This window comes from Castor canadensis, chromosome 12 (genome assembly GCF_047511655.1).
Source record: "Castor canadensis chromosome 12, mCasCan1.hap1v2, whole genome shotgun sequence".
NCBI classification, from domain to species: Eukaryota; Metazoa; Chordata; class Mammalia; order Rodentia; family Castoridae; genus Castor; species Castor canadensis.
Window position 1 is genome coordinate 52,492,612 of NC_133397.1, and position 19,226 is coordinate 52,511,837.

Genomic DNA, 19,226 nt, shown 5'->3' on the forward strand with positions numbered 1-19,226 from the left:
TCTCTGAAAAAGAGTACAAACCAGCAAGGAGAGAGGGTTAGAAGGGTCAGTAGGGGTAACAGGCAGTGCCTGTTGCATTATGGACTAAGAAAATTATGGGTGTGGAGGAGGCAGTTGGGGGGGATCAGGCAAATGACTTCCTCTTGGACTGTCCTCAGCAGGGACCTTTGACTTCTGCTTCCTAGTAAGGCTGCCCACTGTCTCCCTGCGATTCCAGGTGAGCTTTGCCCTTGCAGGATCTCAATGGCTGCTGCATATGGTAACTACAGCCCTGCCAGGCCCTAAGACATTCAAAGTCCACCCATATCCTCCAAGAAGGACATGTGAATCAAAGGGTGACTGGAAGGAAGAGAAAGGATAACAGAATAGCAGAATAACACAGCAGATCAAAGAAAGGATAAGGAAGAATACATACATCTCTGAACACAGCCAGGAGCCCTGGCTCCTGAAGAAGAAGAAGGCAAGATGAAGGTTTTGCCTCACTCAGAGAAGTAACATGAGGCACAAGCAGCACGTGAGATGGAGTGCTCCTCACAACCCGGAGTTGTATGCCATCTCCATCAACCCTCCCTATAGACGTCACTGCCATTTCCCCATCTTTGAACTCAAAATTAACTATCCCTAGCAACATGGTCAGGTCATGCTATTGGCTGTTTAGATTCCCTAAGAGGATGTGATGTGGCCTTGAAATTCAAATTAAGTGGGTGTTTCTCCTAAATCCTGTATAGAGAATGGAACAGATTGTGAGATCTATTTAAGTCATTTGAGATGAATTTGGTTTCAAGAGCAGCTCTTTTTCATGCCCTTTTAACTTTAAAACCCATTTCTCAGCAATTCTTGGTCCGTAAGTTTATTTCTTCCACTGGAAGGTGAATTAAAAAAGAATCCTTCTGAAGTGACTTATGTGTCCTCTGTCTCAGGGATACTACTTAGAAATCCTTGAAATACAGGACAGACAGGACTGGTATGACTAATCAAGTTTGTTGGTTTTTTTTTTTTTCTTAACTCCTTGTGAAATGCGCACTGTTACTCTGGTTTCTGAATTTAGTGGGTCAATAGGAAAGGTTTTGCCACTTGAATTCCTTTTGCCACTTGAATTCCAACTCTCCTGGGAGACTTGGGTTCCAGTTCTGGCTCAGCTGCTAAGGAACTGTGTGGTTTCCATCTTGGCTATGACTTCTTTCATGATGTGTGCTCACATACTTCCTTCATCTTTGGGCCTTTGTTGCCCAATCTGTAAAATGAATGACTGTTATGGTTCCTTTCAACTTTAGTCTATTCCTTTCCTACCTAATTTACTGAATCACAAGGAAAATTGATTCCATGAGTTCTTAACCCTCAGGTATTTTCTGGGAGCATTTTTTTTAGGTCATAAAGCACAGGGAAAGGTAATATGATTAGCAATAAGGTATCTTAACTTACAATAAAGTAGGAAGGAATAGTCACTGTTTCTGGATTTTGCTGGCAGTGAGTGCTTTGGCTTGATGTAACGCCAAAGGAATGCAAACTGAAGAGTGCTATATCCACTTAGGAGCCAGAGGGAAAAAATATGAAGTTGGTGTTTTCCTCAGACAGGAGGAAGGTGTGCTTTGCAATATGTGTTATTTCTGAACTTCCACCAGACTCAGAATTCCTCAAGTCTGTTTCTCTCACATCTGATAAGGAACTATACTACAAGAAAAAATTCAACAACCTGCAAGATGCACTAATTCTAATCCTCACCACTACCACTTTCAGGACACTGATTTGGAAAATAAGAATTTTTATAGGCATAAACTTTAATACTGGTATTTTTAAAAGCCTATATTGATATTAATAATCATCTTCAACATTAATGTCACTCTCTAGCCCTCAAAAAATGAGATAAAATGTCAATGCTCACAAAATCTGAAAGATATTCCTGACCACTTGAAGGGCATGGCTCTAATCCAAATGCTCTTGAAAACTCAAAGAAAAAGTGCCTGGGATATATTCTGCCAAGGTTTGGGGCACTCAGTGAGGCCTGAGTAGAATCCAAATTTGCTCTCTTTGCCTAAGATTTTTCTTTAAACCATCACTGGGTTTTGATGCAACTATTTCTTAAGCACCACTGATATTCAACAGATACTTAGGAGCTGAAGAGGATCTGACCCACTCTCTACCATCTCAGACCCCAAAGTTTTATATGTGTGACAACTGGGCAATTGCAAAATTAACAGGCACAGATCAGGATTGCTATTGTAAGAATAATGCTCATATTTGGTCCCTACCACCCAAATAGCTACCACAGTCCCAGAAGACCACACTGTGTCCTCTAATTTGTGCTCAGTACATGCTGGGCAACCAATTAATCTCTCTGCAATTTGAAGTTCCTCTCTCCAGAGAGTGCACAGTGAAGACTCCAGTCCGATTTGTCAGTCCCTCCGCCTGCTTCCACCATTCTCATATAATCATGACCTTCATATATCTCACAGAGAGATGTTTCCCAAATCGTTAATTCTGTGTGGGGTTTTGAAAGTTACATAGCCTGAGTATAACATCATTTCATAATGAATCTCATAAACAAAATTTTCCTTCAACTATAAAAGATATGAGGGAAGATATGGAGTGTTTGGTTTGGTTTGAGTGAAGGCCCTTTCTTCTCCAAAGGAAGAAAAAGAAAAGATATCCTTTATCCACTTTTGTTCCCGCAGACTGTATTTAAAAGTGTAAAGAACACCAAGTGCAGTTTCCAAGGTTGAGGTTGTCTCCAATCCTGTAATTGTTCTGTTTCTGTTCATGTCTCCCTGTAGAAATGGTACCACACTTGCTATGTATCAAGTTGCTGTGCACATTTAGGGAGAATGCTGTCATAGAATCTCTAGTGGTCTTAAGTATCAGCAACACAGAGACAGAGCACAAGGCAAAGAGAGGGCTTCTCCGTGAAATAACTTTCTTGTCTGGAAGTCTCATCCTCACCTAGGAACTCTCAAAAACCCACAAAGGAGAACTGGTGCAATCGGGGGTATTTATTTGTTGTGGAAAAGTCACAGGGGAAAGGGACACATGTGTGTTTGTGAACATGTATGGCTTGTGTGCTAACAGGGAGAGTCACCCTAAGGAGAGACATTCCCTTTGAGCAGTTAAGCAGAGTTCAGTGGCCTTCGATTAGAAACCAGAAAACTCTGGATTCTCTGCTTTCCCTCTTGGCAAGCTGTTAACCTTGTTGAGCCTTGGTCTTCTCATCTGTGCAGTGGTTGCTGTGAGATTGTCTCTAGGAGGATCCGATGAAGAAATACACATGAAAGCACTGTATAAAGTATAAGGTTGAACACTATTATTTATGATGAATAAGCAGGAAGGAATCCAGATGCCAATTATTTTACTATCTCTTCACTAGGTTAGGTAATCTAGCCAGAGGGTGAATGGGTAAAATTTTCGCCACTCAAGTTCATAGCCAATATGTAACTCTATAATACACAGGTGATTGAGTTTTATTATTTATAACCCTATTTTAATGTATTGTTTCTAATTCTGTTCTGGATTTCCAGGCAGTAGAAAACACCAAACTGAGAAAAGTTCTTGGCAAATTAACTAGGCCAGAACAAATTTCTGTCACCTATTTGTAACTCTCACTTGTGTCACTAATTTCTAAGAAATGGGACAATACTATGATTACGATGGTCTATTTTGATGTGAACCCTCTTTCTTCCTATAACTTTCCCTGTATAAAGTCTGCCCCAAATTTCCCGATATAAGTATAAAGTTTTATGTTTCTTTGTTTGTCTGCATTAAGATATATTTACTGGATGTTTGGGATCCTAAAATTAGAATATTTAATAAGCAACTACTGACATTTATCTCCTTCTTTGAGATTTACCACTCACCCAATGACATTATCTTTCTTGAGCTAAATTAAAAGACAAATTCAAATCCTGTATGGTAGTCACCAAAAGCATATATTTAAAAAACAGGATTCAGAGTGCCATATTATGCATTATTTAATGGTATGCAAATTATAAGTCAAGACAGTTAGGAAAACCACACTTCAGCATTAATAAACAGCAACACTATTACTACATTAATTATTTTATCGCTATGATTTATTCTCAAGTTTTGCATTTTGATTCCTCCTTCGAATGTATGCCATCTGATAAGCAATAACCTATTTTACCTCCTACACCTTCTACCCATTCCTCAAATCTGTTCCTCCTACCCACCCAACAGACATCTGTGGGAATCTACCAAAATGCAAAGTCATAAGCAGCCGCATTGTCTTATAAGCATTAAAAATTAAAGAACAAGCAAACACTACCTAAAGCTCCAACATTTATTGTGTCAATGTTAAGCACACTTTTTAAAAGACAACATAGAATGTATAGAAACAAGGGGTTGGGGACTCATGCTCATTTCCACAATACGGGTAATTAGGCTGGCTGGTTTCAAAAGGGCAGGACATCGCTCAGGACAGCAATGGTCTGAGGGCCCTGTGTATGGGACTGATTCACTGATCCGATGTGGGTCTGTTTTTTTGTTTTTACTTTTTATTAAAAAATATAAATAAAATGGCACTGCAGGCCCAGGCTGGAAGGACTCCGCAGGACTGTCTTCGCACAACGGCTTCTTGGAGGCTACTGTCAGAAAACATCACAAACTAGCAGGATGACAGACCACGCTGACGTCGGCTGGGCGGCACTTGTCCAACCCGCCCCTGGGGGCTTCAAATTTTCTCAGAACTTAAGGGCTCTCGAGCTTCCATCCGAAAACTGCCACACATCTTGAGCTCTCTGGGCACTACGCCGAATGGGGGTGTGTGAAGAACCTAGAAAGGGGATGGAGATAGAGGAGGAGGGAAAAAAAAAGGTACAGGTGTGACTTGGCCCAGTGATTTTCTGTTCTCTCACTAGCTTTTTAAAATTATGCCTTAAATCAACCACAGGTTAGCCACTGGCATGATTTCAAAGGCAATCTCCCCTCCCAGTTATCTGACCTCTGAGTGGCTTTCCCATGCCTCCCCCTGCCCCTTGTATCCCACCAGAGGACCCAGACAACCCCCCCCAATCATATGATAGTCCTAGAAACTGGGGACACACCTGGTAGAAAACACTTTCCCTTATGACTAAGAAAACGGTAGGAAACATCCTTTGGTAGAGGAGAGAGGGAGAGGGAAGTGGGAAGGGGCACATTTTTTTAAAAAATAATAAAATTATAAAGAAACAAAAATCAAAATTGATGTGAAAGCAGCACAACAAAAACATGAAATGTCATCAAGTTCAACGTCAAAGCAGCCAACGAGTTACAAGAGGCGGACAAATCTCTGAAGAGAAAACCAGAACCCAAAATAGTTGCTCTCAAATTGCACCAAAAACTGCCTGTAGTTTCTTTCAAGCATGCAGTTTTTTCTTTTCTTTCTTTCTTTTTGTTTTTATTTTATTTTATTTTATTTTTTGGTCAGGGGTGAGGGGAGGCAATGACGAAGGGAAGAAGGGAGTGGTTATTTTCCTCCAGGTCCCCTTGCTGTGGACATTGACTTGAAGCTGCCGAATTGCAAGTCTGGATGTCCGGATGTGCCGAGGAGGAGGGCTACTCTGTGGCATTCCAGGCCTCGTTGCCATGGCGACCTGAAGCAGGGGCCTGGGGCCTCCTCTCCCCTGACTCCATGGGGCAGGAGGCCTGGGGTCTGGAGCTCAGCTGCTCTCAGGCATCACCCTCTGAGCAGTGGAGACCTGGACTGAGGGGCCTGCTGTGTCCAGGTGGGCTCTGGGGAATCCCTTTCCCAGTTCAGCGCTAGTCACTGTCCTTGAGGCTTCTTTAGCTGATACACCCTGCCAACCCCTTTGTCTGATCCACTGCCAATACTTAAAGCCTTAACAAAGGATAGCATGGCATGTGCCACACTCATGGTTATTTAAAAGCACAGGCTCCTAGAGGTCTGGGGGCTCCTGCTTTAGGAGAAACTTTGGAAAAATAGATTAATTTGCCTTTTCTGCTGTCTCTGAAAAACCTGATAGATACATGCGCTTCCTTTACATGGTTTTTGCCACTTTGCAGAAAGGAAAAACAGTATTTGGATCAAATCATTGAGTTGTGCTCGACCAAGTTGAGGTACCTAAGTACAATGATCCTTGTGAACCATATTGATCCCCTCTCCCATTCAGAAAGGAAGGATGAGTCGGATCCCATGACCTTAGATGGCATTGAGATATAAAGAGAGAGAGAGAGAGAGAGAGAGAGAGAGACAGGTCTACCTGATTCCCTGGCCATGTGCTACAGTAAATCAAACAGTGGGTTAGCGGGATAACGGGAGGCCAGCTAGCAAAAGTGCAAGCCAACTACCCATGCCTACAATTTGGAGCCGTAGCGGTGCTGCAGTAAACTTGCCTATGTAATCTAATGTTCAAAAATGGGTTCATTTATTCTTCACTGGGAAAGCCACAAGACCTTAGGAGATGCTTTAAAAAATTTGCTAAGTTTGAAAGGTTTGTATCTTTCAAAAGTTAGCTGTCTTTCTAAAAACCATTTTCCAAGCAGGTTGAAGAAACTCGGGCAACCCCATGCTCATCAGCAAAATTCCCACTTTTTTTTTTTTTTTTTTTTTTTTTTAAGGAAAGTTGTCTTTAAAAACAGAATGGAAGGATGCATTCTAGAATATGTTAGGCCTAGGGACAATGGAGTGACAGGTTCATAGTGAGGAATGCACAAGTACATCAATCATCAGCAATCCATGTGTGTGTGTGTGCGCGTGCGTGTGTATGTTTAAGGGGAAAGAAATTTAAAACCAGAAAACAGTGTTTCCTCCCTCACTCTCTGAGCAAAGTGCCTGAAGCAGGAAGACAGGACGGGCTCCAAGACTTCTCAACTCCTTTTTAGGATGGCCCCAAATAATCCCAGTACCTTTCAGCAAATTTTTAGTGTCTGTGACTAAACCACCTCAATCCCTTACTCCTCCAATTGAAATTCTATCTAGTTCACCCCTCCCCCTGCTCCTTCCTTTCAAGTTCTCACTTTAAGCATATGGACTTATTGCATATACAAAAATGGTATTTAAACAAACAGTTCTATTCTGTCCACAGAAAACCCTGGGAAAAGCAACTACTTCACAATTCCTGCCACGACTGGTGCATGAGGAACCACGTTCACCCCACTTCTTAGCAACCTTTAAAATGTGTTGATTTCAATCCTTCTGTTGGTCCTAAACTATGAGATGATTGCATAGGGGCTCAGGGAGGAGATAGTACATATGCATTGGGAGAGCTTCTGCATTAAAATTTGTGAGAAAGTATTTGCTGTGTTCCTGTTTATTAAGTTGTTCTCAAAATGAAGATAAAAAGAAGCATGTAAGCATCAGGAGTTCAGGTACAGAGAGAACATTCCATCAGCACATGAAGTCTGTTGCACAAACTGAGAATTTTTAGAGGTATTAACATTTTTAGTTATTCCCTCATTTAAAAATATATTATCAGGAATTCATCTTAATGGGGGAAATGTTTTCATATTATTTCATACTAAGATTTTTAAACTTTGGGGTTCAGGATACACAATGTCATTTATCATGCTCCTACTGTTCACCAAGCTTCAGAAATGATATTTTATCAGCAGGCTTCAATAAGTCAGTAGACCAAGCAACCTGAAGAATCTGTCTCCCAATAAATTTATTTAACTTCGGGACCATGTAAATCAAACATAATCTATGATTTATCACCAGATGTTTGCACCCCTCCTCATTCTCCATTTGATTTAAGAAATCTGAACATACAAGTATACCATATCCCCATTAATTCTATCTGACAGGGTGCAAAACCTAATTACGCTAAGAGCATCATATACTGAAAAACTAAAATGAATACTGTTTTGTAAACCTACACAGCTGCACTCAGAGCATCAAATAGAAGGGCTAGAGGGACACACAGAAATTTTACAGACATTCAATATGGTGGAACAGAAGCCACCACATCTCAAACCAGCATGGCACTGGGTAAATATTTGTATCTGTCTTGAACAGCATTTTAGATTCAGTTTTGGAGTACCTAATGTAAGACACATCTTTTCTTGGTTCACTGACAAACATCAAGTTCTCCAAGGTACATCCCTACCCCATCTCAGCTCCTATGCAATGTTCTTCAAACTCCTCTCTTAGTGGATTCCTCTGCTTCCTACCTGGCCTTTTCAAAAATACCTACTTTTGCTATACTTTAAAAAGATAAAACTCTTCTTGCCTCAGAGAAAAGGCATTACATGAAAAGGCCACCTCACAGGCACTAGGGCATAAGAACTGAACAACAAAAATGCTACCACAAGAAGACAACAGACAGCTTTTGTTTTGGCTTTTACAAAAATAAGAACAATATTGGATCCATTCATCTGCACTGGGCATGGAGAGACAGAATCACAGAGGTATGTGTGTTAATAAAGCCAATTGATGCTGCAACATGCAGTCATTGTAAAACCCACAAAAGAGATTTTAAGGAGGGGTTTTTAAAATAAACTTAACTAGTTTTTCAGAGGCATTTCATAAACTTATTAGTTGGTCAAAAGATGATTGAAGGATATTCCCCTCTTCATTTGCTGTCCACCAGGTAGACCCTATAACACCACCCCAAACCATCTGTAGCCTCTACAGTTCATAGGATCTCAGAACCACAAGGCAAACCACGATGCATCACAGGAAATCACTTCAGATTCCAGAGATTTGGCTATGTCTGGCTACCCCTGGTTGCCGCATTTTGTTTTTAGATTGTTGGTTGGTTGGTTGGTTTTGTTTCTCTATATATAATCTGATGCCTTTGTTTCTGGGTTTTAGAGTTGAGGGCCGGGACATTTTTGTTATGAGGAAAAGGGTGTTATGCAGAAACTAAAGGGCTGGGTTTTTTTTTCTTTTTTAACACCTTTTTACATTATATTCTAAGACAGGGTAATGATGGAAGAATAGAAAAGAATTTTTAGACCACAAGAACAGCAAAACATCTAAAGGAAATAAAAGTTTAAGATGCTATTACAGCAAGTTTTTCACTTTTATCTCAATTGATATCTGCTAAGAGATGGAGTGAGAGTTTTGAACATCAGATGAAAACACCTTATGTTTCATAAAAATTATTCTAGAACTGTAAAAACTAGAAACTATTTCCATGATTTGAGATTTGTCTATTTTAATATAGTAAGTACTTCATTTTCCTTTAAGGTATAATACACGCATCAAAATGCCCATAGAAATAATCCTGAAAAAGACTGACTGGCCTTCTCTTAAAACCTGTTATTTTCTTGAAAGTAATTTACAGAGTGTGTCAAATGAGGACACAAGAAGCTTACATTGTGTACTTTAATTTTTTTTTATTTTTTTCAATAAAGGGACAAAATGGGTGTATGAACAGGTTAATGCAGACAACTGCCAAAAAAACACAGACAGTGGTTTTTCCAATAGAACTTAACAAAGACCAGAAACAAATACAATAAAAAGCCAGGTTGTAATGACCTTTGGTCATCCAAATAAAAAAAAATAAAAACAAAGAAAAATAAAAGATCAAATTAAGTGCCTCTGTTTTGAACAGGGCACATAAGCAATAATAAATAGTGACTCCCATAGTAAAAGATAAAATTTCAAGTTACGACAAACAGCTTTCATTACAGGAATAGAAAAGGCCAATAACAAAATATTCTGCATTGCCATTTACAAAAAAGTATTGACTAAAGCGGGCTTTCTCTTTAATATGCTTTGCATATGAAATTCTTTCCAATCTAAATATAAAGCACCATTTAGTTTTTGGCAATGAAAAAAACTGCAAAACGTTGTTTTTTTTTTTTTTCCTTTTTTTCTTTCTTTCTTTTACTGCATATGAAGGTAAGATGCTGGAATGTAGGGTGATAGAAGGAAAGGGACAAAAGCACACTACATAACAAACCAACGTTATTAGCTTGCAGTACTGCATACAGTATGGCAGCAGGAAAAAGGAACAAAAAAGGATATGTACAACCCCTATGACAGCCATCCGTGTGACATTCTAGCAGGCTCCCCCAAACCGCCATTATATGGCTTCTCATCTGTACAATGTCACACTTTTTTGTTTCTCTTTTTTTTTTTTGAAGCATACAAATAATTTGCACTATATTATCCTGCCAAATTAAAAAAATATACTGTGGCAGCCTGTCTTTTTTTTTTTTCCACTACCAAAAAAGGTACATTGATACCTTTTAAGAGAACAAGCAACAGTTAAAAATACAAGCTTCAATATAAATACTATAGTGCCTAACACTAGATGAACATTTAATTCAAATACCATTCTAGAAATACAGAAAAAAGACCATAAATGTGTTTTAGCATAGGAATCAACATGAGTGTGCATTTTCCTATATTTAAGTACTATATAATCTTAAACCTTTCCCCGATGTATGTTTTTTACAACCTGAAGAGCGGTGTGTAATCCAAGGCATAGAATTTCCACTACCATTTTTAAATGGATAACAAGTCTTGTAACACCACCAAGACAATGGAACCCTAAAATGCAGTTCCCCCCTAAACATAATGAAGTGTTTTTTTAAAAAAATTTTTTCTTAACATTTATATTTAAAAAAGTTTTGTACAAAAAAATCCTTGCACTGTAGAAGCGAAAGCAATCATTCATTTCTATGTTAAGTGTATTCTGTTTCCATTCACAGCGCTTGCAATGTTGTGTCCAAGTATGTGAGCTCAAGTCAAGTAAATGGCTGGCAAAGTTTTAAAATTTTTTTTAAATGCTTATCAATAAGATTGTGTTCAATTTTTTTTCAGCATTCTTGCAACTTTTCCCTTAAGTATAGACCTGTAAACTGGGAAAATTGTACAGTGCACTTAATTGTCCTATCTGAGCAGGTTTAGTTTATACTCAACCTCTGTATCTCTGATTAGAGAAAAGATACAGCTATCACAGGCAGAGTCAAGTGCTATTTGAACACCAACTGGGGCAGATGCTAGCTTAATAAAAAAGAAAAACTTAAAGAAATAAAATAAAAACAATGAATCCTCTTCCATGTTAACACAAATAGCACACAGTGTATGGAAAAGAAGTGAAGTACAACTTTTAGGGAGCACAGACATATATCCTGCTACTCTTTCTCTCTTTTTTAAGAATGTCACATTTTAAACGCAAGTCTTAAGAATTCATAGTTAATCATCATTGCATTAATATTAGCTTATACACCTGTTCTAGTTTTAAAATGGCAAAGAGTACCACGTTGTGCTAATAAATCACTTATTTTTTTCCCTCTGTTCCCCTCTGTCAAACCTTGTCGTCAGCCTCTTCTTTTTAATATGGTATACAAGGTCCTAAGTTATCATTCGATTGTCCTTTTGACAACCAAGTGGATCTGGATCTATTTCTTTTGGTGCCAGAATTTTTAAAAAATATTATTTAAAACAAGCATCATCATGAAATGAACTCCTTACTAATGTATTTAATCATGTTTCAGGGCTTTTGCACGTTACACATTAGATTTACTCATTTAAAAAAAAAATAAAACCTTGGCCAAAACAGCCCATTTCTTTTAAGCTCTCACCAGGAGCGAAGTAGCTTTTATACTGGTATAATCAGTTTTTGTTCACAAAGTTAAACTAAAGGGAAAATGATGATTAACTAGGACATAGTGGGTCATATTTTAGGTAGCCATTGTTGTGAGAAATACAATATAGAATTATATGCTAGGTCCTAAGGTTTATTACCTCACCCAATGCTGAATTAAGCTACGCGTTTATAACAAGTAGAAAGAACCATCAATGTGGTTTTAATAGATCCAAGGCACTCATATTTTAAAACCAAATGACAGAAGAAACTTGTTCTGTTTTTCTGTTAATTTGTCAATTCAAGGCCTTTTTTCCTCTCCAATTGATACATTTAACCCGTTAGAGACAGACATTTAGCGCATAGAGATTTTTTTTCAGTGCTATCTATTCTGTCTATAGAGGATTAATCCAAAGACTGTTTTTCCTCTTCACGTTATAAAATAAAACTGTACATGATATGTGTCACAGAATGTATGCAGCATGGTCTCTCTCTCTCTCTCTCTCTCTCTCTCTCTCTCTTTCTCTCAGAACGGAACTGGAAACAGCAACATGTTTGCTTAGCAATGAATTAGGGACAATTTAAAATAGCCATAACATACCATACATGCTGTCTAAGTTTAAAAAAAAAACATACACAACATGTAAATTATTGCACAAGAGAAAGGCTCAAAGTTTGCGTAAAATGCAATAGTATTGCCCCATACAGATCATGCATTCAAACGGTGAGAACATAAAGGAAAAAGGAAAAAAAAAAGAAAAGAAAAAAAGAAAAAGAAAAAAAAGTGTGCTGGTGACAAGCACTCTCATATTCTTAGCTTTCCTTACTTCTGTTTGTTTGTTGGTTGGTTGTTTAAATCACATGGGACTAGAAAAAAATCCTACAGGGACTGGGACTGGAGGGCGATGGGAAAGGGGGGGTGATGAAAAAAGGGGGTGTCAGGTGGGGTGAGGGAGGGGTATTAATTAATATACCTCTATTCAGTTTTTATATCATTATTCAACACTCGATCACTGTGCCATTTTTTCATGTGTTTCTCCAGGGTACTGTACACGCTAAAAGGCATCTTACAAATTTCACATTTGTAAACGTCCTTCCCCACCTGGCCATGCGTTTTCATGTGCCTGGTGAGCTTGCTACTCTGGGCACAGGCATAGTTGCACAGCTCGCATTTATAAGGCCTTTCGCCCGTGTGGCTTCTCCTGTGGACAGTGAGATTGCTACAGTTCTTGAAGACTTTCCCACAGTACTCACAAGTGTCGCTGCGTCTGCCCTCTTTTGAGCTGGGCCTGCCCGGGCCCGGACCACTAATATGGGGCGTGCTCCCTCCACTTCCCGTGCCGCTGCGCCCCGAGATCCCTCCGTCCAGCTCCCCGGGCGGTGTGGAGAAGCGCAAGCTCCCATTCTCCGAGGAGTGCTCCGATGAGGAGGCAAAAGGCGATTGTCTGGAGTCTCCGAAGCTAAGGAAGGGATCTTTGAGCTGCCTGGAGGCCGCGTAGCCAGCGAGCCACTGAGAGTACACGTTCTCCGTGTTGGGCATCGCGGCGGGGGGCAGATCGAACTCCTTCTCGAGCTTGATGCGCTTGGAGAAGGGGCTCAGCGAGCTGGGGCTGCCCAGCAGCAGCTTTTTGGACAGGCCCCCTGAGGCCGACTCGCCGGGGGAGCAGCCGCGGCCGTTAACAGTGCCATCGTCTATGCGGTCCGACTCGCCGGCCACCGAGTCTTCGTCGCAAGTGTCCCTGTGGCCCTCGGCCTCGGCCAGGTGGCCACGCTTATGCTTCTCGCCCAGGACCTGGTGGAAGGCCTCACTGAAGTGCTGCATGGAGCTGAGCACCATGCCCTGCATCACATCAGGCAGGGCGCGGCCCTCATCGCCCACGCCTACCACCGCGCCCCGCGAGCTGTTCTCGTGGTGGCGCGCTGCCTCCAGGCTCAGCCCGAAGCCGTAGTCCACCCTCTCGCTCTCCGTCAGCTCCTCCTCCTCCTCTTCCTCCTCTTCTTCCTCTTCCTCGTCGTCCTCCTCTTCCTCCTCGTCCCCATTCTCCGGGATCAGGTTGGGGTCATTCTCGCTCTTGAACTTGGCTACCACGGACTTGAGCGCGCTGCTGGCGCTGCCCACCAGGTCGCTGGTGCCGGGTTCTGGGGAGCTGGCGGTGGAGAGGCCGTCGTCGGACTTGACTGTCATGGGCGAAGACTTGTGCATGTGCGTCTTCATGTGGCGCTTCAGCTTGCTGGCCTGTGTGCACGCGTGGTCGCACAGGTTGCACTTGTAGGGCTTCTCGCCCGTGTGGCTGCGCCGGTGCACCACCAGGTTGCTCTGAAATTTGAACGTCTTGCCGCAGAACTCACACGACTTGGACTTGACCGGGGGCTGGGAGGGAGGAGGGGCAGATTGCAGAGGAGGGAGGGGGGGCGTCGCCAGGAAGGGCGGCTTGCTACCTGGCTGGAATGGTTGCAGTAACCTTTGCATAGGGCTGGGCCGGCCTGGGGACAGCGGTGGGCTAGACGTGTTCCCTGCCAGCTCTCTAAGTCTCCTAGAGAAATCCATGGCGGGAGGCTCCATAGCCATTGGATTCAACCGCAGCACCCTGTCAAAGGCACTCGGGTGATGGGTGGCCAGGGCCATCTCTTCCGCCCCCAGGCGCTCTATGCGGTGGGGGTCCAAGTGATGTCTCGGTGGTGGACTAAACAGGGGGGGAGTGGGTGGAAAGCGCCCTTCTGCCAGGCCGGAAGCCTCTCTCGATACTGATCCTGGTATTCTTAGCAGGTTAAAGGGGTTATTGTCTGCAATATGAATCCCATGGAGAGGTGGCTGGGAAGGACATTCTGCACCTAGTCCTGAAGGGATACCAACCCGCGGGGTCAGGGGACTTCCATGTTCGCTTTCTAAGTAGATTCTTAATCCATGAGTGTTCTGTGCGTGTTGCAAGAGAAACCATGCACTGGTGAATGGCTGTTTGCAAGTTGTACATGTGTAGCTGCTGGGCTCATCTTTACCTGCAAAATAATACAACACCAACATCAATGTTTAATCACTGAGCCAGGCTTCTGCAATTGCTTATTTATGTTCTACCTCCAGCCTTCTCCTCCCCCATCCCTCAACCCCAAGGCCTCACCCCGACCAACCTACCCTGTTTCTAGATGGTCCCTGATGCCAGTGGTGATGGGTGCCCAATAGGTATTTGTCAAATTAGTCTTCCTGCCATTAAACTCAGTCCTAAGAATTCTATACCCAAGGTCCAAAACAGAAACATCCTGACCAATTCAAGCTGTGGGATAAGGAGTCCTACCTTCTAGGAACTGCAGCAGTGTCTTCTGAACTTTTCAGTCTCATTGGCTATGTCTGAAGCAAACCATTTTGGCTCTGCGCACCTCTGTCTCCTCATCTGTCAAATGAGGGACTTGAACAAGCCCGCCCACCTAAGGGAAATTGTTTTGCTTCTTAAACCTATTGTCCTAGTCTACTCTTCCCTGGGTGGTGAGTTCTAACCAGGCAATCATTCCACAGAGATACCAGAAAGAAGGTCAAGTCACTAAAATTCTCCATGAAACTATAGAGGCATAGCCTGAAACACACTAATTGTTGATATCCTTGAGATGAGGAGGGACTCAAAACTTTCTTCAGTGGAAGAAAGACTAGCAAAATTCTCATATTCCATCCTGTGCGCTGGTCAGTTAGTTCTAATTTTGGTCCAATCCACAGCAACACTCATATTTAATCTCAAAGAAAGTTGTGAAAATCTCAAAAGAAAAATCTAACTCAGATTTAACTGAAAGGCTGTCTCTAATCCTTAGGAACCCCGCTCCCACCCCCAGAGCAAAAAAATGCAAGTCCAGAGAAGTTAGGAGTGGCTGGTGCCAACTTCAGCAAACACAGTTGAGGCAGCCAGCACCATGACAGGCAGCAGGCTGAGCAATGCTACCCTAGCCTCCTCCTCATTATTTTGAGAGGCTAACAACGTGAACCAAATTATACGACATCCTGCGCCCTCGGCTGAGACTCGGCTCCAGTTGAGAAAGAAACAGAAAGATACAGTTCAGCTAGTCAACTGTTTGGCCAGTAGCCAAGCCGTCTGGAGAGGGGCCCTGCTTAAGTCACATTATTTCTCTCTTGCTGAAAAGAACCCGAGAGTGGTAAATGCCACTTTGGCAAAGAGGGGGCCAGCTTGACTTCACAAAATCATTCATTTTTGGAGATAGCTAAATAATGTGTGTGCGTGTGTATGTGTGTATCACACACACATAGAAAGTAACTAACTAACAGTTTACTAGTCAATTATAGCCTTAAAAAGGGCATAAGTGACAGTGGCCTAGGGACAAGGATGAGAAGAATAGGTAATGTCCCAGGGAATTCCAAAAAAGACAGGACTTAAAGTATAACTGAGAAATAAACTTTCTCCCTCTTTTACCAGCGGGGCTAACAAAATTCCTCAAGCCCATAGCTAGCATTTGTCAATAACTTGTTTAAAAAGACAAAATTCACCAGGGAACTAAAGAGTGGGAAGGAAGAATTCATTAATTACATGATTCCTCCATTTAGCAAGTCAGAAAGAAAAGCTGGCAGGGTCTTCTCAGGCGCCCCAAACACTCATATTCCAAAACAAGCCAGCCTCACTCCACCACTTGTCTAAATAATGGACTCCTGCCCTGACCTTGTAATTTACTTTACAATGCATTTATAATCTCACTCAATATACCCCACTACTGGGTAAATCTCTTTAATAAGATTAGATGGTAAGATACCAAAATTAGGCTTGAAACATTTGCCTAATGTGGAAGGGGGGGAGGAAAGGCAAAAAGATTTTGAAAGAAAACGCTGACATTCATATCACATTATCTGCCTATTTTTGTTTGCCTCCTCTCTTCAAAGGGAAATAAAAAGCTTCATTGAGAGTATTTTCATAAATTTTTTGTTGTTGTTGAACAATGACTTGGGTCCCAAATAGGCAGGGAAAAAAATCTATCTGGTTCCAACTAGTGTGACCCTCTGCAGCTTTCTCCTTTGCCTCCCTAGAACTGTGGGTTATTATCATATATTTAGCCTGACAATTGGAATTGGGTAAGTAAAAAGGAGATTTGTCAGCTGAGGCGAGTTCTTAACACTTTCATCACTCCAAATGCCTTAAAATCATATTTTACCCTTATAATCTTCTCTTGAAACCCAGGACTGGACCCATAATTAGCGATGCTGGTTTTGCGTGCGCCATGATGCGGCCAGTGATAAACGCTGAAATCTGTGGCAAACGGCACTATATCAAGAATTTCATTTACATCCTTTCCAAGATGCTTAAACAGGAAAAGTCCATTTTATTTTGCTGCCCTGAGCTTGGTAAATTTTTTTTCAGAGCTAGTTATGTGATTATGGTGCAGTGTGTTAACACTATGATGCTATCCTTCCCCTCTCATACATCAGGTCAGAGAAAATGGCATTTTATCTTATAATGAGCATACAACATACAGTTTCACCATCACATTTTAGTATTCCCATCAACTAGATATTGTAGATCATGAGGGCAGCTAGTGTGACCATAATATCAATGAGAAGGGCTGTTACAACTGAGGCTAAAGATTACATGGAAAGAGCGGCTTTGAAACTGGTAATTATTACCAGTCCACTAATAGCAAATGATGCATTACAATTTCACCATATAATCTGTATTTCACTCAGCTCATGCCAGCGCACCATATTATATTACAGTGTTCACAGATTCTAAATTCCTAAAGTGCAGTCATCAATAAATGTGTTACTTGCCATAATTTGTGAAATTACTTTGTTCATAACATCTTTGATGGTTTAGAAAGACCAGAATTGATTTCCTGCGTGGCAAAATTAGGGCTACATTGATTTATTGACATGTAAAATATAATAATATTCTTCATTTACTCTGATGAAAATCAACTTCTCAATTTGAGAGCCTCATTGGGCATTCACCAGGATTGTTTTGATTTAAAGCAATAAACTGAGACCCAGCCTCTAAGCATAAGAACTTGAGGCACTGAAAGAGTTAAAAGCAGCTGTTAGCCCACCTATGGCTTTTATTTTATTTTATATCATTTTATTTTATGGGAAGGAATGGCTCCCCTTTCTAGTATGTCACCAATGAAAAAAGTTGCATGATTGAAGCCTCAAGATTTGGAAGAATAAGGAGGTCTGAGGCAGGACCCTCACCTCCATTATTGATCAGCTTGTGATGCTGGGACTGTCATTTAATGTCTCCTTAGGCTTCCTATCTGTAAAATGAGCATAAAAACAGTACCTTTATAGAACTGTGAGGTTCAAATGACAGATTCATATAAAAGGCCCTGTATAAACTATCAGGTCCAATATGAATGTGAGTTTTCTTTACTACCGGGCGTGATTAATTACCAAGGGTAATGATTAACATTACACGCCCAGCACAGCTTGGTGAAGAAGGTCGGAGGTAGGCCTCACCCCAAGCTCTGGTTAGAAAGGCAGGGAACAGGGGGATGGCCACAAGCCTAAAGGCCCTGAAAGCCAACAGCAGCTAAATGGGGTGGGCATCAGCTTTGTCCTAGAGTTTTCTGGAACTCCACAACCTTTTCCACATCCCTTGTTCTGGTCACTCCTAAACTGGTCCTCCCAGCCTGGGCACCAGCAAAGTATGTACTATGTGCGTAGAGGAGAGGGAACAAGGATACCATATTAGATTTCCACCTTTTCACCCTACAAATCAAACTCCTGTCCTCAGAAATACCCAGCTGAAGACATAGAGAAAACTGGTTCCTTTGCCCACTGGCCTCTCCAACTCCACCCTTCTCTCCACAGCCCCACTCCTTTGTCTCTGGTTCCCACAGCCAAGTGCAGGCTCAAGGCAACCCCAGGAAAAGGAGGAAAGTACTTCCCACCCAGCTGGCATGTAGGAACTCAAATCTATGAGGCCAACCCTCTAAACTCTGCAGTCCTAACCCAGGCTCAGCCCAGCTTGTGGGGGAGAGGGGGTATGAGATGCTTTAACCCCTGCACCACCCAGTCCTCAGGACCCAAGGCCTTGTGAAACTCCTACAATAACTCTTTGTTACCTGTTACCTGGGATTACCTAGGAGTTAATGAAAATAAACAACTGGCTTTGAATTTGGTCTCAGGGTGCATGTCCTGCACTACAGACAAGATGGGTAAGGCTAGTTTCCCTCCTACGTTAAAAAAGAAAAAAAAAAGTATCCCCTTTACAGCCTTAACTCTTGTATCTTATTGCTTGTTATTCTCTTTCCCTTTCTTTTTGCTTTCTCATAACAGTTTATTTTTCATTTACTTTCAAAATCAAAATTAGATGTCCCACATCCTTTTTTTCTTCAACCTGCTTTTTTGTTTTTAGGGTAGAATCAAACCTTTTTCCCAACTTTTTAACCATGCATGACTCGTACCATGTGTTTCTACATAGAAAAGTAAACTGATTTACTTTTTAAAACAACATCTTCCAGAAAACATTCTTATAAATGAACAAATATAAATTTCATAAAAAAGATCCCCAATATAAAAAAGTTGACTTGAACAAGAAAATGATGATGGTGGTGGTAGTGGTAGTGGAATCTTTACATTTTAACTATAATGCTGTTCATTTTCCTATAATACTAGAAGAAAAAAATAAACAGAAATTATGTGTATATGTGTATATATATGAATATATGCACTATACATAATGTACCATTTGTATGTATAAATATACCATGCTCAAACACACATGTGAATGCATAAATAACATGCATTAGAATAATTCCTTG

General features: G+C 41.3%; 1 protein-coding gene across 13 annotated transcripts in view; it reads right to left on the reverse strand.

The window, feature by feature from the left end:
* Nucleotides 1–4,274: 4,274 nt before the first annotated feature.
* The window catches only part of Bcl11a (BCL11 transcription factor A), a 97,951-nt gene continuing 82,999 nt past the window's right edge, over nucleotides 4,275–19,226 (reverse strand). For 8 of the 13 annotated variants that reach the window (XM_074049773.1, XM_074049772.1, XM_074049770.1 and 5 more), the window contains one exon: nucleotides 9,742–14,483. In XM_074049773.1, the coding sequence (XP_073905874.1) occupies nucleotides 12,463–14,483 (2,021 nt within the window). In that variant the 3' untranslated portion in view covers nucleotides 9,742–12,462. Of the gene's footprint in view, nucleotides 4,781–9,741; nucleotides 14,484–19,226 lie in introns of those variants that run through there. The other 5 variants (XM_074049775.1, XM_074049771.1, XM_074049782.1 and 2 more) reach the window with 3 other exon arrangements.